The sequence below is a fragment of the Vombatus ursinus genome, unplaced genomic scaffold, assembly GCF_900497805.2.
Source record: "Vombatus ursinus unplaced genomic scaffold, bare-nosed wombat genome assembly UNPS02010769.1, whole genome shotgun sequence".
Classification (NCBI taxonomy): Eukaryota; Metazoa; Chordata; class Mammalia; order Diprotodontia; family Vombatidae; genus Vombatus; species Vombatus ursinus.
In genome coordinates this window covers 3702870-3719706 of record NW_020950547.1, presented here as the reverse complement: position 1 = coordinate 3719706, position 16837 = coordinate 3702870, and the positions used below count along the sequence as shown (strand labels likewise).

Sequence of the window (16837 nt, the reverse complement as noted above, 5' to 3'; positions counted from 1 at the left end):
GGGCCTGCCTAGGAGGCCCCAGAAAATGAAACCAAATCTGATTAAAAAGGACATTTCAAAACAAGAGAAGAAGCAACCTAACGCACAGCTGCCATTTCCCGAGCACTTCCTGCCAGGAGGCTGGGGGAGGGGCTGTTTGTATACAGAGGGAGGTGGCAGCGACTCATCACCCCCCATCCCAACCAATTCCAGAGTGAAGGAGGACCCCCTCCGCCCCCGCCACACACACCCCTGGCCCCCCACAGCATAAGCTCTCTAGAAATCCAGACTTTTGGAGAAACAGGGTCACCCTTTGCTACCAGGTAACTCACTGGGGACACCTTTAATGCTGGAGAGATCACTACTTATTTCTCTCTCGGTGCCCCCACCCCCACCCCAAGAAACCCAGCCTCAATTCTGCCCCCCCCCCGATCCCGGGACAGGGGATTCCTGGCTGATACTGACCCTCACACAAAGACCCACTCAAGTTAAAGCGGGTACCTTTCCGGCTCCCCTCCGCTCCAAAGAGGCTCGCTCCCTCCCCCATTCCAGCGAACACCCTGAAAGAGGAGTCCTTCCCTGCCCCCCCTCCCGGGGAATCCCCCTCTCGCGCGCGCTCTCTCCCCCCATCCAAATACTCAGGGATTCCCCATGAGGGGCGGGGCGGGAAACCCACTCGGATCCCCGAGAATCAAGTGGAATCTCCCGGAAAGCCCCCGGCCCGGAGCTCCTCGTGCGGGGGCGCCCGGGGGCCCCGGCCCGTGAGGGAGCGCCCTCCCCCCACAGCGCACCCCAGGCCGGGGAGCGCGCGGCTGGGCCCGGCGAGGGGTGGGGGGGGCGGCGGCGGTGCCCCCTCCGCCCCGAGCGCTCCTCCCCTCCATACCTGAGGCGGCGGCGGCGGGGTCCTCCGGCCGGGCGCCCGGCTCGCGTCTCCCCGGAGGGCCGGGGGCGGGCGTTCACATGGCCGGCCGTCGGGCACTGGGGCCGCTCTCGAGGGGAAGGGACGGCTGGGGCGGGGATGCGGCTTAACCGCGGGGCCCGAGCGGAGCCAACATGGCCGGCGGGGGAGAGCCCGAGGAGCCGGAGACGCCGCCGGAGAAGGAGGCGGAGGGAGGGAGGGAGGGACGGAGGGAGGGAAGGGGAAGAGGAGAGGGAGGGGGCTGGGAGGAGCCGCCGGCAGCGCCGCGTCTAGGAGGGGACCGCCCGCCGCCGGGGCCTCAGTTCACCCCGGGTCCTAGCGCCGCCCCCTCAAAACGCGGAGACGCGGCCCCCGCCCCCTCCGCGTCTCCGCTGGGTCCTAGCGCCGCAAGCTACTCCCAGCCCCCGCCCTGCCCTACGCGGTGTCCTCCAAACTGGGAACAGCGCGGAGCCCATTCGCCCAAGGCCAATTTCTTACCCCAGACTCATAAAAGAAGGCAGAGGCAGCAGCTTCAGCACCCATAAAGCTCTTACAAAATTTCACAAAGGGGCAGGTGGGATGGGAAGAGGGAAGGGAGAGAAGCGGTAAAAGGTGAGCAGGTCTCTGGCTGCAAGGGTTGGGGGAAGGGAAAGGAGGGAGGAGAACTGTCTTACGCGCTTACCTAGGTCCAGTGTGGGCAGACTAGCCCTTCCTGACTAACCACTGTCCTGATGACATCAGCAGAACCCCAGGAGTGGAGATGCTTCCTGTGTATGGGGAAAGTAGGTTTGGTTGTATGTAGCACCCGAGCCCAGCATCTGTCCTATTCAGGGCTGTCACTGGGGGGAGAGCAGCCAGGGAAAAACTTGGGTGTATCTTGACGTTTGCAAGCAAGATATCAAAAAACAAAAAAAAACCAAACCACCGCAGATCCATCCTTCCTTTGGGCGTCAAGGGCTCTGGAGCTTTCTCTAACATGGTTAAAGTACTGTGCAAGTCCATCTTCTCCCCTCCCCCTCACACAAACATACAACATACACATACACACACAGACACACACACACACACACACAAACTGGTCAGGCTTAAGGAGGTTGGAGTTTGCTTCTCTTCCTTAAATTTCTGAGTAGGTACTCTCAGAGTTCCAAGTGAACTTACTAATATTATCTACTCAAACCCCACACCCTACTTTATTTTACAGAAAAGGTATAGACTTGCCCAAGGTCACACAGTTAGTGGCCAGCACTGGAACCTCGGTCTCCCACCTCCCAATGCATTGCTCTTTTACATACCTAACCTGCCTCCCTTGCACAAGGTTAATTTTCCAATAGTCTAAAGAGGTAGGATGTGGGTGAGGAAGTCAAGGCAGCAGTAGGCCCCAGGAGGCTGTGGCTCAAGGAGACCGGTGTCCCCCCCCCCTCCCCCACCCCTTTCTCTACCTTCCTCTTTCCATAGGCAGGGGAAAGGGGAGGAAGAATAGACTTTGATTAGGATCAGACTTAAGAGCTAGAAGGGATTGTAGAAGCCATCTACTCCCAGGCCCTCAGCAACTAAAGCAACACTATTCTCACCCAAAAAGGGTGAACTTTCAAACTTCCAAGGGAGTGAATCCCCACTCACCTCTACTCCTCTGGGAACTTAAGGAAGAGCCAGGGAGGCTGATAAGGTCCTAATGAAGTGTAGGGGAGGGGTAATAGGAGGAAGACCTCAAGAAAAGAAAATTTAATTTTTCCCCCTTCCCAAGTAAATCAGTAGGGTGACCCCAGGACTAATGGGCCTTGGCCCTTTTCTGATCCTCAGTTCCAAACAGGGCTGGAACCTTGACCTGGGGGTAGAGGGGCACCTATCTAGTCTCAGGCATTTTTAACCGGGAATTTGTGAACTTTTTTGAAAAAAAAAATTATGTATTTCCACTCAGTAGGTTTCCATTGTAATCTTAGATGTTGGATTTATTTTATACATTTACAGACTTGATTACAAGGATTCTACATAGGCTGAACTAGACAATCAGGTGTCCATGACACACACAAAAGAGGTTAAAAACCCCTTCTTTTTACTTGGAATGTATAACTAATACCATATTGTTGCCTTCTCAATGAGAGAAAAATTCTCAATTGGGAAGGAGGGAGAGAATTTGGTACTCAAAAAGAATTTTAAATAATGTTAAAAATAAACCTCCCACACACAATTCTGCTCTAAAAAAAGCTTTTTCAGACTCTATGCTATTAGGGGTATGATCACAGTCCTACAACCTACCTCCACCCTTCCTCCCCATGGCTAGGAAAAAAGACGTCAAAAAATGGCAGGTGAAAGATTATATAGCTAAAATGCTGAACATGGAAAACCAGGGAAAAGAAAAGAAAACTTCTCAGCCTTCTCTCCCCATTTCTTCGGGCCATTGATACTTCCTCCTCTCCACTCCACCCCACCCTTCACAGGAATACAAGGTAGGGCTAAGGAGAATTTGCCCTTCAAATCCCTTCCATCCCAGAGAAGACACAAGGATCAGACTCAGCCAGATGCCTGGCTGCTGGGGGCAGAACTTCCGACAGGCCCAGGGAACACTGGGTGGAGGTTTTGCCTATCAGATTAGGCATAGCCACACCCCTCCCACCACCACCACCACAACAACCACCCACCCACCCACACAAACATACATACACACCTACCTGAATGCAGGGAGAGCAGGTTGTGCCTAAATCTGACTCCCAGCCCTGGAAATCAGGCAGCCCCCACCCCTTCCAGGTCCTAGGCTTTTGTCTCCAGCACGACCCCCTTGTGTTACTCTTGTCCACCGACAACACCCCGGGACCACTAAGTGTACTGACTGGAGGGAGCGTGGGGCTGTTTCTCTAAAGTAGATGAGGTCCTCCCGAGGATAGAAAAGTAAATGGGGCAGGAGCTAATCCGGGGGGAATATCAGATACAGACCTGACCACCATCCTCACATCTATCTACAGGGGATTCACACTTGGAGGCATACCTATCTCCTTTCTCTTTGAGGAAGGATGGATGTGGGTGTGGGGGAGCACAGCCATCTGCCCAGCTCACAGCTGGGTGTCTCATTCCTACCTGTCACTAGCTAACCAGGACAACAGTTTTGCCTCCCTTCCATCTAGATTGAGATAGAAACCCTAGATTTCCCAGACATTCCCCTCCCTTGACCCAGGTTTGGCTGGCTACCAGTCACTTATCCCCCCCATCCCATCTCTACTAGACTGTCGATTAAAAAGCCAGAAAAATTGGGGTGCAGGTGGAGAAAGGAGGTTGCAATACGTAGTGATGAGCCCGGGGTACAGAATGAACCACTCGCTGCCCCAACCCCAGGCAGTGGGTTTGTAAGAACTGATGTGGTGGGGGGGGGAGGGGGAGGGCATGGGAGAAGATTAGCACCTGCTCTTTCCTTCCAGCCCCAGCCCTGCCACCATGTTATTGCTGCATCACCCAACTCTGGGGTCGGCTGCCATTGTGAAATGGCTCCAGTTTCTAGCCAGATGGCTAGGGCTGGGAGAGAGGCACAGCTTCCCCCATTCCCAAACCCTCTTGCCTCCCCTTTTGTCCACTATCACTGTAGAGGTTCTTCTGGCATCCAGCCCCAAACACAGCAGTAGACACCCCCGCCCCCACCCCAGCCAGGCTCAGCTCTCTGGCTGCTCTGGTAGTTCATGACTCAGAGGAGCAGGCTGAAGCCTGCTCCCAGCACCCCCACTCCCAACCTTGGAAGGGGGAGGGGTGAAAAGAAAGCAGGAGAAAAAGAGGGGCCTTAGCTGGAGAACCCACGAACTTGGAGTGGGAGTTGAAATCTCCAACTGAGGTAAAAGAATACCTCCCCCACCTTCGACCTCCCCAGATATGGCGAGAATAGTTCAAGCTACAACTGGAGTTACTGCCAGACCGGGGGAGAAAAGTGTTCTTTCCTAAACCTCTCCAAAGACTTATTTTCCAAGCCAAGACAGCCTCCTGTCTCCAAAAGTCTGGGAGGGTTTTTTTGGGGGAAAGGGGCGTTCAACTCACCAGCACATCCAGAGATCTATAATCCTTCCCTTTCCTCCATTGTCCCAGCCTTGACTGTGATACAACAGAAGACTGGGGCGGGGTGGGGGTGGGTGGGGTGAAAGGGTCTCACTTTTGCTTCTGAAATATCATTGAGCTCCCAAGCCCCTAAAGTTATGGGGGAAGTTACCCTCCCCTCCCATTCCCTCTACCAGAATATCTGGTTTCCAACTCCCAGCTTCAGAAGGAACTGACAACCCGAACACCCAGCTGTCCTAAAGGGTTCCGAAAACCCATGGCACCTGAGGGCGCTCAGGCTGGGTCTTAGGCCTTCCCCTGTGTAAATCCCCTTGGGAAAAAGCAGAAGCCCTTTCTTGGACTAAAGTGTGGGACATTCCCCTCGCAGAGTTCAGATCCTTGGCAGGTGCTGAGTTCAGAACCTCCCATTCACAAAGGGTCTTGGGCATGGGGGGTTGTCAAGCGAGGCTACGTAGACCTCGAGAAGCAAAGTCCCAGGAAGAAAGGTTGGGGGGGGAGGGGAGAGATTGGAGGGGAGAGGGCAGAGGTGGGGGGGTGGGCTTCCCGCACCTAGGAGAAAGCGGTGAGCCAGGGGGATGCGAGTTATCCTCGGCACATGGAAGAGTGGGGGGCGGGAGGGGGGAGCGGGCTCGCGTGGGAAAGAGCTCGGGAGTGAAGCGCTGATCCTGGTTAGAAGCAGAGGGGGGAAGGGAAGTGAATCCCCAAGCCTCGGAGATCTCTGGGTGCTAGTGGGAAAAGTGTGTTATGTGTGCGTGCGTGTGTGCTTGCTCATGTTCGTGCGTGGGGGTGGGGGAAGGAAGAGTCCTGGACTATGCACTAGGAAAAGACTCCAGTAGAGTGGAGGGGAGACCCCGGGAGCCGATCCCGCGGGGGTGGAGAGTGGATTCTGGATTTCCGGCGGGTCTGAGGAGATCCCGGAGCAGGGAATCCCCGAGCCAAGCAAGGAGCGCCCCAACCTTTGGGTTCTGGAGCTTGCGGTGGGTCGGAGAGGGATGAGGGGCCGGTGCAGGGTCTCACCTGGAGCGGGGCCGGGCAGGCGCAGGTGGCTGAGCGGAGCCGGGCGGCGGCGGCAGGGGCAGCGGCGGCAGCGGCAGCGGCAGCGCCTCCTCCCTGAGCCCCGGGCCGGCGGCGGCGGCGGCGGCGGCAGAAGCAGCAGCGAGGAGAGAGGGAACAGGGGATAGGGGGTGGCGCTTAAAGGGGCAGGAGCCTCGTGGCGGGGGCCGGGTAGGGGGAGGGGGCAGTCGGGTAAAGTACCCAGCTGGGGGGGAGGACTCGGAAGATGGAAGAGCCAGGGAATGAAGATGGGACAGGAATGGACGCCAGCAGGGAAAAGGGAGAGGGGATTTTCTGGGCGAGCAAGGGGGTGGGACTGAACCCCGAGCGGCTCTCTGGGGCACGCGCCCCACCCTCCTCTGTCCCCCAGGACCCGCCGGCGCTGGCCCCTGTACTGGATCAGGGAAAAAGGAGTGTTTTATGGAACCCAGTAGACCCCAAGGTCCTGGGAATATGTGGGACCTTTGGCTAGGGGTGGAGTCTATGCGAGGCCCTGGAGGGGGCATTTTAACAACTCGGGGGTTTCACGGGATGTGCAAGGACCCCCATCCTTGCCCTTCCCTCTTTTCCGAAACCCGTTGAGACCGGGTTTAAAACGCACTGGAATCAGGAAACCCAAAAGGTCAAAGTTCTCTCCGTCCTCCCAGCCACAACCCTGCCTCTCACCCAGTGACCTCAAAGCCCTCGGGGGAGGAAGAGGGCAAATGGGGTAGAGCCGAGGGACCTTGAAAATGGGCCTCTTCCTAGCTCTTGATTTCCCTTTAACCACAGGCCACCCTTTTGCAGCGTACCTCCTAGAGGACGGTGAGTAATTTGTCATATGCTAGCCCCAACTCTTGCTGGAATTTGGGGACAGCCTTTAAAGGACGCTAGGGGAAATTTATCCAAAATTCAAGTCCTCCTTAGAGAACTGGTAGGCAAAGGAAGTAATGATAAACCATTTTAAGATCTTGACTGCATTCAACTCAGACAGGGATGTTTAAGAAACCAATCCAGAACCAACACTTTCTGGATCTTTCAATAACAACCGAGGGCCTCAGGAAGGCTATGGGCTATCCCTTCCCCAAAGCTGGCAGTTACAAAGCACTGGACCAGCTAACCTGGGTCCCACTTCTCCACCTTCCCTGATTCCCAAACGGAGCAAAGGTTGGGCCCCACCCCTGCTGAGTCAGCCTAGGGAGTTTCTCTGATCCTGTGCCTTTAGGCATCTTGGAGTTCTGCCCCAGGGCCCATGGCGAACACTCATCTACTTTGGGTTGGCTGTCAGATTGGGACTACAGAGCTCCCCACTATTGTTTCCTCGCAGCCCCGCTCCCGTCCTCCCCATACTGGTAGTGAGCTCAGACTTTGAGCTAACAAGTGAAAGATTCAAAAAGCCAGCCGGTTGAGAACCTTTTTCAGAAGGAACTCCTAGAGGCGATGTCCCTTAATGACATATTGGGGGAGGGGTTTGCTCTGGGTGGAACGAAGGAAAGGGTAAGCACATTTGTGGTGCAACTCCAGAGGTGTAGTGGGAGGGAGGGTTAGTTATGGAAAAAGAGAGAAACTAAGAAGCCAGGAAAGGGGTGAATTTTAAGGTATCAGCTCAGCATTCTGGTCACTTGGATTAACAAAACCAGTAGACCAGCACTTTAGAAAATTGCCATCTCCTCACCAGGAGTCAGGTTAGGAACCGAAGGGAAATAGATCCTCCCATTGACTCCAACTCCCCACATTCACATTTTCTGGGAGCAGGCTGACTGGCACAGCTCTGGGGCTCCACCTTCAGTTTCAAATACAAATACCACAGATACGTAGATCTGGTATGTCAATAAAGCATAGGAAAGGAACCTCACTGGGTCCCCACTGTACTGCTGGCTCCTTTCCGTGGCGTCCCTCCCCATCACAGCCCGTGCCTCAAAGGACTGACTGGAAAGGAGTTAATGTCAGTCAGCCAGCCCCTTCTTCCTCACTTCCTCCCTTTCCTACCATCCGGCTCAGGGGGCGGAGTCTGCAGCCACCAGGCTCCTCCTCAGGACAAAAGCCCCATCTGGTTTGTAAACAATCATTAGCCTGAGCCCAGCAAATGGCTCTTTCAGGATTTCAAAATGGTGAACTGTGAAGCTGACAGACTGCAGCCTGAGCAGCTGTGGGCCTCTCCTTTGGTCTTCTCATTACAAGTAGTTATACTCGTCCTCAGGGAAAGACTGAGGTTTTAGATATGACATCATTAGTGCACTTATGGTTCACCTTTCCCCGAACCTGTGGAAATGTCAAAAATCAACCACCAGGGGACAAAAAACGTTATGCACTACCCAGACCTTTAAGGGGCCGCAGTGCACAGGTCCACCGCTCCCAAGGCCAACCTATTGCCCCACACCTTTAAGTTCCCTTTCCTGCACAGGTTTATGCCGGAAAAACTGTACTTGGAATAGAAATCCTTACAATATGCCAGCTACCGTTTATATAGTGCTTTGTATGTCCCGTGATTTTTTTAAACCTCACATCCCTAGGAAGTGCTCCGATATTATTCTCATTTAAAAGTAAAGAAACTGAGGCTAAGCAAGGTCAAGTCTGAAGTCATACAATTAAGTGAAGCAGGATTTGAATTTGGTCTAAAAAAAATGAAATGCATTTTATTTAGCAATTAGTTATGATTTGGTGTGCTTTAAGCTGAGTAAAGTTTTAATTAGGGGTTACGATATTACTATCAGTTTTTGAGGGACTTAGTAAAAGCATTATTTATTAAAGCCCTTTATTAAAGAAAATAATGGGAGCTTCCCCAGTAAGCCACTAACATCTTTTGTGATTTAAGTCATTCTACTGGTCTGGGTTCCATTAACAACCTTGGTTACTCAGGGTTTCTACCGTAGCAGGGCAAAAGTTAAACTGAAGGCAAAACTTGCCCCACTTGACAGCACTCTCTTCTCCATCCCCTCTTGTCCTATTAAGAAAGAATCTGGAGCCAAATTTAGTGATCCACCTTAGTACTTTAATGCTTTTGTTTAGAGACTCTGCACAGAAAACCTTGTCGAGGCATAAAGTAAATTCACCTTGCCTTAGAGAAGGATAAGGATAAGGATACGGAAACCAGGAAAGTGAACTCGATGATTAAGCTCATCTCTTACAATTCTAATATCCACTCTTCTACCCTTTTCTCTCCCCAGACACATAAAATGGGCTGTGAGATGTACATTTTATTCAAAAGTTTAAATATCCAGGGAGTACACAGCTTTTCCAATGAAAGTTCTTGTGTAGTTTCTCGGACAAATGAAATTGAAGGATGCGTGGCAGATGAGGGTGACTCCTCACGAGTGCTCTTCAGCCAGTTTTTCAGCTTTTGTCACGGCTTCTTCGATGGGTCCGACCATATAGAAGGCCTGCTCTGGGAGATGGTCATACTGACCTGTATGGGTAAAGAAAACAAGTGAGAAAAGAAAAAGATTCTCATCTTTTAGGCTAAAACTGAAAGCTTTAAAGCATCCCACTAAGTGGAAGGAATTGTGCTAGGTCCATGGAGACGAAAAATCACAGATCTTAACTATGAAAGAGACAGTCACAGTGGGGGGTGGGGGGAAAACGCCTATCATTCAGATGAATAAGAAAATACTAGGACAAAAATTGAGGAAAAGTTGCGTGTGAATACAAGGCAACAGGAAAGCAGGACATGGGGTAAGGGAACACTGACAATGTGAAATAAGGTCAAAAAGGTAGACTGGATTGATTGCTAATAAATGAGGGCCCTCAGCGGTTGGATACAACAAAGTCCTTAGCTGATGGGGCAAGAAGATGCCACTAAAGGTTTCTGAAGCTGATCAGATCTGAAATTTAGAAATTCTGAGGGTTTTTTTTTTTTGGCCGGGGGGGGGGGGGGAAGAGGGGGATTGCCTGTAAAAGATGTCACAAAAAAAAAAAAAGAAGATCAGGACTAGAGGAAGACAGGCAGTTCAGAACGCATGTTACACTGGATCTCAGTAAGGATGGTGGCATCAAGAACAAAGAGGTGTAAAAGGAATTACCAAAAAAGAGCAAATTAAAACCCAAGTACTAGGAGTCACTACTTTCAGTAGGTGAGACGTGAAAGGAACACCTCTGAAATCAAGAGTTAAATAGGAAAATTGTATATACATTCTAGAGAATGCCAGGCATCTTTGTTAAGATGCTTTAACGTGCAAAGAATATCCAACTCGACAGTTTTCTTACCTGCCAAGATTTGCTGGAATCCCTTAATGGTTTCTTTCAGGGGCACCAACTTCCCCAAATGTCCTGTGAAAACCTCAGCAACCTGGAACGGCTGTGACAAGAAACGCTGGATTTTTCGGGCCCGAGACACTGTCAACTTGTCTTCTTCAGACAACTCATCCATACCAAGGATAGCAATGATGTCCTGAAGGGACTTATAGTCCTAGGATAGAAATGTTCATTTAAGCTTGGTCAAGCAAAGGGGCATATTAATTCCTTTCATTTAGAAAGAATCTTCAAGGGTACTAGAACTTTACACTTTTATTTTTGGATCTTTCAAAGCAGTATTAATATTTTATTCCTATCCCAACATTATAGCGTTAATGGTTTTGACAATCCCTATTTCTACTGATGTAAATCTTTACCCTTCCTTCCTTCCTTCCAGGGATGCTCACCTGCAGAATCTTTTGCACACCTCGGGCAACATCATAGTGCTCACTGCCAACAATGTTGGGGTCCATGATCCGGGAAGTGGAGTCCAGAGGATCCACTGCAGGGTAAATGCCCAGCTCAGCAATGGCCCGAGAAAGCACAGTTGTAGCATCCAAGTGGGCAAAGGTGGTGGCAGGAGCAGGATCAGTCAAGTCATCAGCAGGCACATAGATGGCCTAATATGGAGCAATTAAACATTGTTGAGAAGCAGGATACCTTTTTTTTTTTTTTCCAAACTCAGGAGAATTCAAGTTCTTCTAGTATTATTTCACCAAAGAGAGAAATCTGGTCACCTCCTTGACTTTACAGATAAAATATCTCAATAAGAAACTGCCTAAAGGCACACAGGCTGATTATGGCAGAGCCCAAGCCTAGAACTTAGGTCTTTTGAAGGCCCATCCAGTGCCTCTCCCACTACTTATCTGATAGGGAACCAATGGCTAACCTAGAGTCTATTCCCTTTGCTTTCCTCCTCACTTTTATGCACCACAGAATTTGTGACCTGGCTAGGTACTGTACCTACTTTCCTGTAGTACTTTATAAAATGGAGTCACAGATTTGCAGGTGTCCAAAAGTTTGTGAAGGGTAGCACAGTATTGTGGAGAAGCACCAGACTTGGCACCACAGGTTCTACTGTGAAATCCTGGCTGATATCCAAGGTATACCCAGGTTAAGTCACTCAGCCTCTCTCGGCCTATTTTTCTCATCCATGAGGTTAAGGGTAGATTAGATTCTTTAATGTTTCTTCAAGCTTGAAAGTACTCAAAAATGTAATGAGATGTTTATATAACTTTTTTTTTTTAAAAGAACACCAGTTCTAATGTTCAAATGGAAAGGTGGGAGGTAGGAGGTATAAGACTTTAAAATTCTCTTACTTGCACAGAGGTGATAGAACCCTTCTTGGTTGTGGTAATTCTTTCCTGCATGGTGCCCATATCAGTGGCCAAGGTAGGCTGGTAACCCACAGCAGAGGGGATTCTGCCTAGTAAAGCAGACACCTGGAAGGACAAAAGAGAGAGAACCAAGGATTTTAAAATACCTGTAGTTTCATTTAGTTTACCTTTTTAGCTTTCCCCTTCCCCACCCTCCAATCTCTCATCTTCCCTCTTACCTCTGAGCCAGCCTGAGTGAATCGGAAGATATTATCAATGAAAAGCAGTACATCTTGACCCTCTTGGTCTCTGAAGTATTCAGCCACAGTGAGGCCAGTCAAGGCTACCCGAGCCCGAGCACCAGGCGGTTCATTCATCTGGCCATATACCAACGCTACCTGTGGTGGACACAAAACTCAGGAAAGCAGGGAGAAAAAAAAACCTACCTAGATGCTAACTTATAATGGTACAGAACCACCTGCCCAAGACCAAGTCAAGAAAAGCTGTTTGTGGCATAGACTCCTGAGTACCTGAGTATAAGTTATGGTGATATGCTATCATTTTTCAACTTGTATCTGCCTCCTACTAAAGATAATGATAAAGTTAAAACAAAGTGGGTTTCTATATGATCCAAACCAAACCCCTCTAAGAAAACTTTAAAAAAAAGGGAGGGGTCATCTGAAGCTTCCAAATTGCAAAAGGTAAGTAAGATTTGTAAAATGTTGGAAGTTACAGAAAAGAACGGGCACATTACAACAAAGTACCAATAATTCTGACAGAGACTAAACATGGGAGACTTTTAAGATGAGATAATTACAAATAAAACAGAAGTTCATAATGGCTTCTTAAAAAAGCCTAGGTTGTAGAGGCAATATTTGGATCACCTTGGAAGTGGTATCCTTCAGATTGATGACACCAGACTCAATCATCTCATGATACAAGTCATTGCCTTCCCGGGTCCGTTCACCAACACCAGCAAACACAGAATAACCACCATGGGCCTTGGCAACATTGTTGATTAGCTCCATAATCAATACAGTCTTTCCCACACCAGCTCCACCAAAGAGGCCTATGAAGAGAAGGTGAATATCCAACTGTTTTATAAGCAATTCTTAATTTCCAAGAAATCACAACCTTAAGTTTAAAAGGATGGATAATAGTGAACACTAAATTATTTTTGGTTCTCCTTCTCAGAAGTGGCATCTGGCTTCAGCAAAATCAGAAGAACGAAAGTCAGAAAGCTACTCATCAGTGAAGGATGGTTAATAAGTGAGGTACTGTTTCAAAATATAACTCCTAACAAAAATAAAGGTAGAAAGAGGAGCTACACAATAAAGCAATTTCACCATAATGGAATCTAAAGCCGCTCCCCCCACCCCTTTGAGTCCTTGGGTCATATCAAACACTACTTAAACATGAGCCATAAGCTAAGGCTGAGAACATATTTGTCAATAAAACCATCATCGTTACCATGTTTAAAATCATTTTAAAATATGACCTTTGACATTTTTTTTTATTAACACCCAAGTTCACTGAAGCTCAAACAAGTAAAGTGACTCGCAAAGATAATACATTAAATAGTGGGAAAGTCAGAACTAGAACCTGGGTCTCTTGATTATTACACCCCTACCACACTGTCCACGCCATGTACTCATCAGATAAAACACCGAAATGCCTCTCACATTTAACATACCAATTTTGCCACCTTTGGCATATGGGGCCAAAAGATCCACAACTTTGATGCCAGTGACCAGGATTTCTTGCTCTACGCTCATCTCCATGAATTCAGGAGCCTCAGCATGAATAGCAGCAAACCTGTACAGAAGATGATCCAGGAAGTAATCAGTTTGAATTGTTCTCTCTAGTGATAACTTCCTAGCTAAGAGATTCTCTAGTACACATCAACAAACTCCCTTATTTTACACTGTATACCATTATTCCCTTTCATGGGGAAAAAAAAATCCTAGGAGGACAGTTAGAAGTTCTGGGAATTTAGAGATAAATTATGCAAACTCATCATCATACTTTAACCCCCAATTATGAGAAGAAAAAAAAAATCACAACTTAGGTGCGTATGTTCTTGAGGTTTCAACACCTTTATCTCTTAATTTTATCATAATCAATTGTCAATGATGTTAAATATCAATCACATTTATAAATTTTAAACAAACATTCTTCACAGAGCAATCGTTAAATGTCACAGGAGGGAATCATCACACTGAGAGCTTGCATTAAAACTTAATGTGTAAAAAAAATTAATTTGTGTGGACAGATGAGTACTACAGCAACACCTCTTGGCTGAAAACTGAAGCTACTGGAACTCACTGTTTGGTTTTAATTGGACCCCTTTCATCGATAGGCTCTCCAATCACATTCATGATTCTTCCCAGGGTCTCAGGCCCCACAGGGATTTTGATGGGGGCTCCAGAATCCAGGACCTTCTGCCCTCTGACCAATCCTTCAGTACCATCCATAGCAATGGTCCGAACTGTGCTCTCACCTGTTAAGGGGGGGGGGGGAGATAGAAAACAGTTTAACAAACTCATCTAACCTTATTACTTGGTAGTTTCTATCAAGAGCACACAAAAAAACCAAATGAGTAACCAACACCAGGCCAGGTTGAACTCTCTTGCTCAGATTCGAATTTCAGCTTCAGCAAACTCAGAAGAACGAAAGTCATCAAGTTAAAAATCATCACCGAAGAGAGGTTCATCAGGGCAAGCATGGGCTGCCGTCTGGATAATGTCAATGTCAAGTTCTCCCCTGTCCAAGTAACCTTGACCCCAGGAGAAGCGTGTACTAACCCAGATGTTGGGCGACCTCCAGAACCAGCCTGGTTTCCCTGTCCTGCACTTCCAGGGCATTAAGGATGGGAGGGAGCCCCTCATCGAACTGCACGTCCACAACGGCCCCGATGACAGCCACGATGCGCCCGCTGGCCGCCCCGCTTTTGGGGGCGGGGGATGTCATGGCCGCATAGTCCCGGGCTGCGGAGGGAACGGAGAGTACGAAGAGAACGTTTAGAGGTCACCGAGGGTCCTCGCCCCGGGCAGGCTTCGGCCGGCGGGGCGGGATTGGGCCTCCTGCAGGCCTTCGGGGGACGGGGTTCCCGTTTGGGATGGGGCGTGCAAGTGGGCTCGCAGCCCCGCATTGTTCATCCAGGACCAGGCACCGCTTCCCCACTCCCACCCCCAATCCCACAACGGAGGGCCCGGTTTCCGTGGGGCCACGCTTCCAGCGTCGGGCGGGAAGGTCACCGCGCCGCCCGCGGCCTAGGCCCAGGAGATAAGGGACGCGGGGCCGGGCCCCCTCTCTGCTTCTCCCCCCCCCCCCGCCCAATGCCCTTTACAGAAGATGGCAGGGCACGGCCCAAGCCCCAGCCCCGCTGCCATCCCCTCATCTCCCTCCCTCCTTCCCTTCGGCTCGGGCGCCAACAGGCCCAGCGCGACTCAAGGTCATGGGCTGACGGGGATGGGCTCAATCTCCGAATGTTTACTTACCCGGCTGGAGTGCTGCCGGGGCCGCCCACAACAAAGTCTGGGCCTGGGGCAAGGGCACCGAGGCGCCGATGCCCCGAAGGGCGCCCGAGGCCGAGGCTGCGGCAGCGCGGCCCAAGAGCCCCAACATGGCGGAGTCTGTGGAGAGACTGAGCGCCGCAACCTTCCTCAGCTGCCGACTCTACAGTGGCAGGGGCGGAACTCCAGCAGGGTCCGGCGCTAGCATTGGATTAGTTCCGTGCTCTTCTCGCTAAGCCAAGCTTCCATAGGGCAAATTCTATCAGCCCTTCTCCCGTTGGTCAGAGCCGTTGCCACTCTCAGACACTTAATTTTCATTGGATATCGCCTGCAATTGGGCGTAACTCTCGGAAAATTAGAAGGCAATTGGTCCAGAGGAGTGTCAGTTGAAGTAGGGAGTGGGCGGAACTACCCTTAAAGAGGAAGAACTCTGGGAAACACGTGGGGTGTCTTTGCCCTTGGGCACTCACGAGACTTTCGTTCTTAAGGGTGTTTGGGTCCTTGAAATAAAGATAGTAGGATAGACAGTAGCCAGCCTGACCTTGATTAGATCCTTGAGCCCTCCCTGGCTTGTCTTTGTAATGGCGTTAGAAAAGAAGTAATTCCAACCTCTTAGCCTTTCCTTGTATCCCCCACCTTATCACAGTGCTTCTTGGTACGTAATTTTTAAAAGCACAATTAATAAGTGAGCGTAAACAGACTGACTCTTAACAAGGCAGCGTTTAGACCTGTGGCCACACTAATGTACCTATTTCGGGGGCTCAATGTCATTGCTGCGTGAACTCCCGCCTCAATTTCTCCTTTCAAGTCAATAAACGCTAATTGAGCACTTACTATGTTCCAGGTACGGAGTCGAGCTCAGAGATAAAAAGAAATGCAAAAAAAAAAGTCTCTGCTCTCAATAAGTTCACGTTCAAATAGGGCATGCAACACTGGGGAAAGGGAACAAAATGGTTGGGGTGGGGGGTGGGGGGACGAGGAAAACAGCCAGTGAAAGGAGTCAGAAGATGGAGGGTGCTGAAGGCCAGCGTAGCAGGATCTTAAGAGTCTTTGTAGGATAGTCAAGTGTAAGGACTGCAGAGGTAGGAAGGGGCCAAGTTATGAAGGGCTTTTAAAAGCCAAACAAGGGATTTTATTTTTGCTCCCAGAGAAAATAGGGAGCCAATGGAGTTTATTGATCAAGGAGTGATCTAGTCAGACCAACTATTTAGGAAGATGGCTTTGGCTGCTGAGTGGACTGGAGTAGGCAGAAACTTGAGTCAGGGAAACCCCACCAGGCAGGCTTTTTCAGTAGTCCAGGCATGAGGTGATGAGGGCCTGCATGAACCAGGGTGGCAGATCTTACATTTCCTCATGAATATCTTTTATGCCAATTCTTGTTCGTAAATGTAAATTACACACAGGGCATTAGTAAATTCATTGATTCATTTAGCCATCTGCCTGTGTAGAGCACTCTTCTAGCAGACATGAGGACATTAAAGTTTGGGTAGTATGTCACAAACAAACACAACACACTCTATTAAATAACTGGGTTACTTTAATATTTCCATAGATCTAGAAAGAGGTGGGAATACCTGGGTTCACATACTGCTTCTGTATCCTATGGGTAAGTGGTATGCTGGTAAATACTTAATCGGGCTGGTAGGGGACAGGGGGAGGGGAACGCATAGTACCCGATTTTACATTTAAATGCATTGTTAACAGTTTCTTCATCACTTTCTTAAGCTTAGTCAAGCAACAAAACAATAAATCAAGCCCTAATTTGTAGTTTTTGCCTATTTGGAAGGTATAAATGTCCTCACTGAAAATTTTACCATCAGCGCTCCACTGCTTGG

At 49.6% G+C, this 16837-nt stretch overlaps 2 protein-coding genes and 2 non-coding genes across 9 annotated transcripts in view; all 4 read right to left on the bottom strand.

Annotated features, from left to right (window-relative positions):
- The window catches only part of BAZ2A (bromodomain adjacent to zinc finger domain 2A), a 34772-nt gene extending 28798 nt beyond the window's left edge, over positions 1 to 5974 (bottom strand). For 4 of the 6 annotated variants that reach the window (XM_027854937.1, XM_027854941.1, XM_027854943.1 and 1 more), the window contains exon 1: positions 1560 to 1644. The gene's annotated coding sequence lies outside the window, so the exon portion shown is untranslated. Of the gene's footprint in view, positions 1 to 862; positions 905 to 1559; positions 1645 to 5926 lie in introns of those variants that run through there. The other 2 variants (XM_027854938.1, XM_027854939.1) reach the window with 2 other exon arrangements.
- A 2937-nt stretch (positions 5975 to 8911) lies between these two features.
- Positions 8912 to 15129, bottom strand: ATP5F1B (ATP synthase F1 subunit beta). The gene is made up of 10 exons (XM_027855025.1): positions 14988 to 15129; positions 14292 to 14474; positions 13813 to 13987; positions 13181 to 13302; positions 12372 to 12556; positions 11727 to 11885; positions 11491 to 11613; positions 10579 to 10791; positions 10145 to 10346; positions 8912 to 9347 (listed from the first exon to the last, which is right to left on the bottom strand). The coding sequence occupies exons 1-10, from the start codon at positions 15112 to 15114 to the stop codon at positions 9250 to 9252; spliced, it is 1587 nt and encodes a 528-aa protein (XP_027710826.1). The 5' UTR covers positions 15115 to 15129; the 3' UTR covers positions 8912 to 9249.
- LOC114038045 lies at positions 12673 to 12745 on the bottom strand. Its single transcript, XR_003568537.1, has one exon. It is a non-coding gene; the product is annotated as a small nucleolar RNA SNORD59 (small nucleolar RNA).
- LOC114038046 lies at positions 14115 to 14191 on the bottom strand. The gene has a single exon (XR_003568538.1). It is a non-coding gene; the product is annotated as a small nucleolar RNA SNORD59 (small nucleolar RNA).
- Positions 15130 to 16837: the final 1708 nt, after the last annotated feature.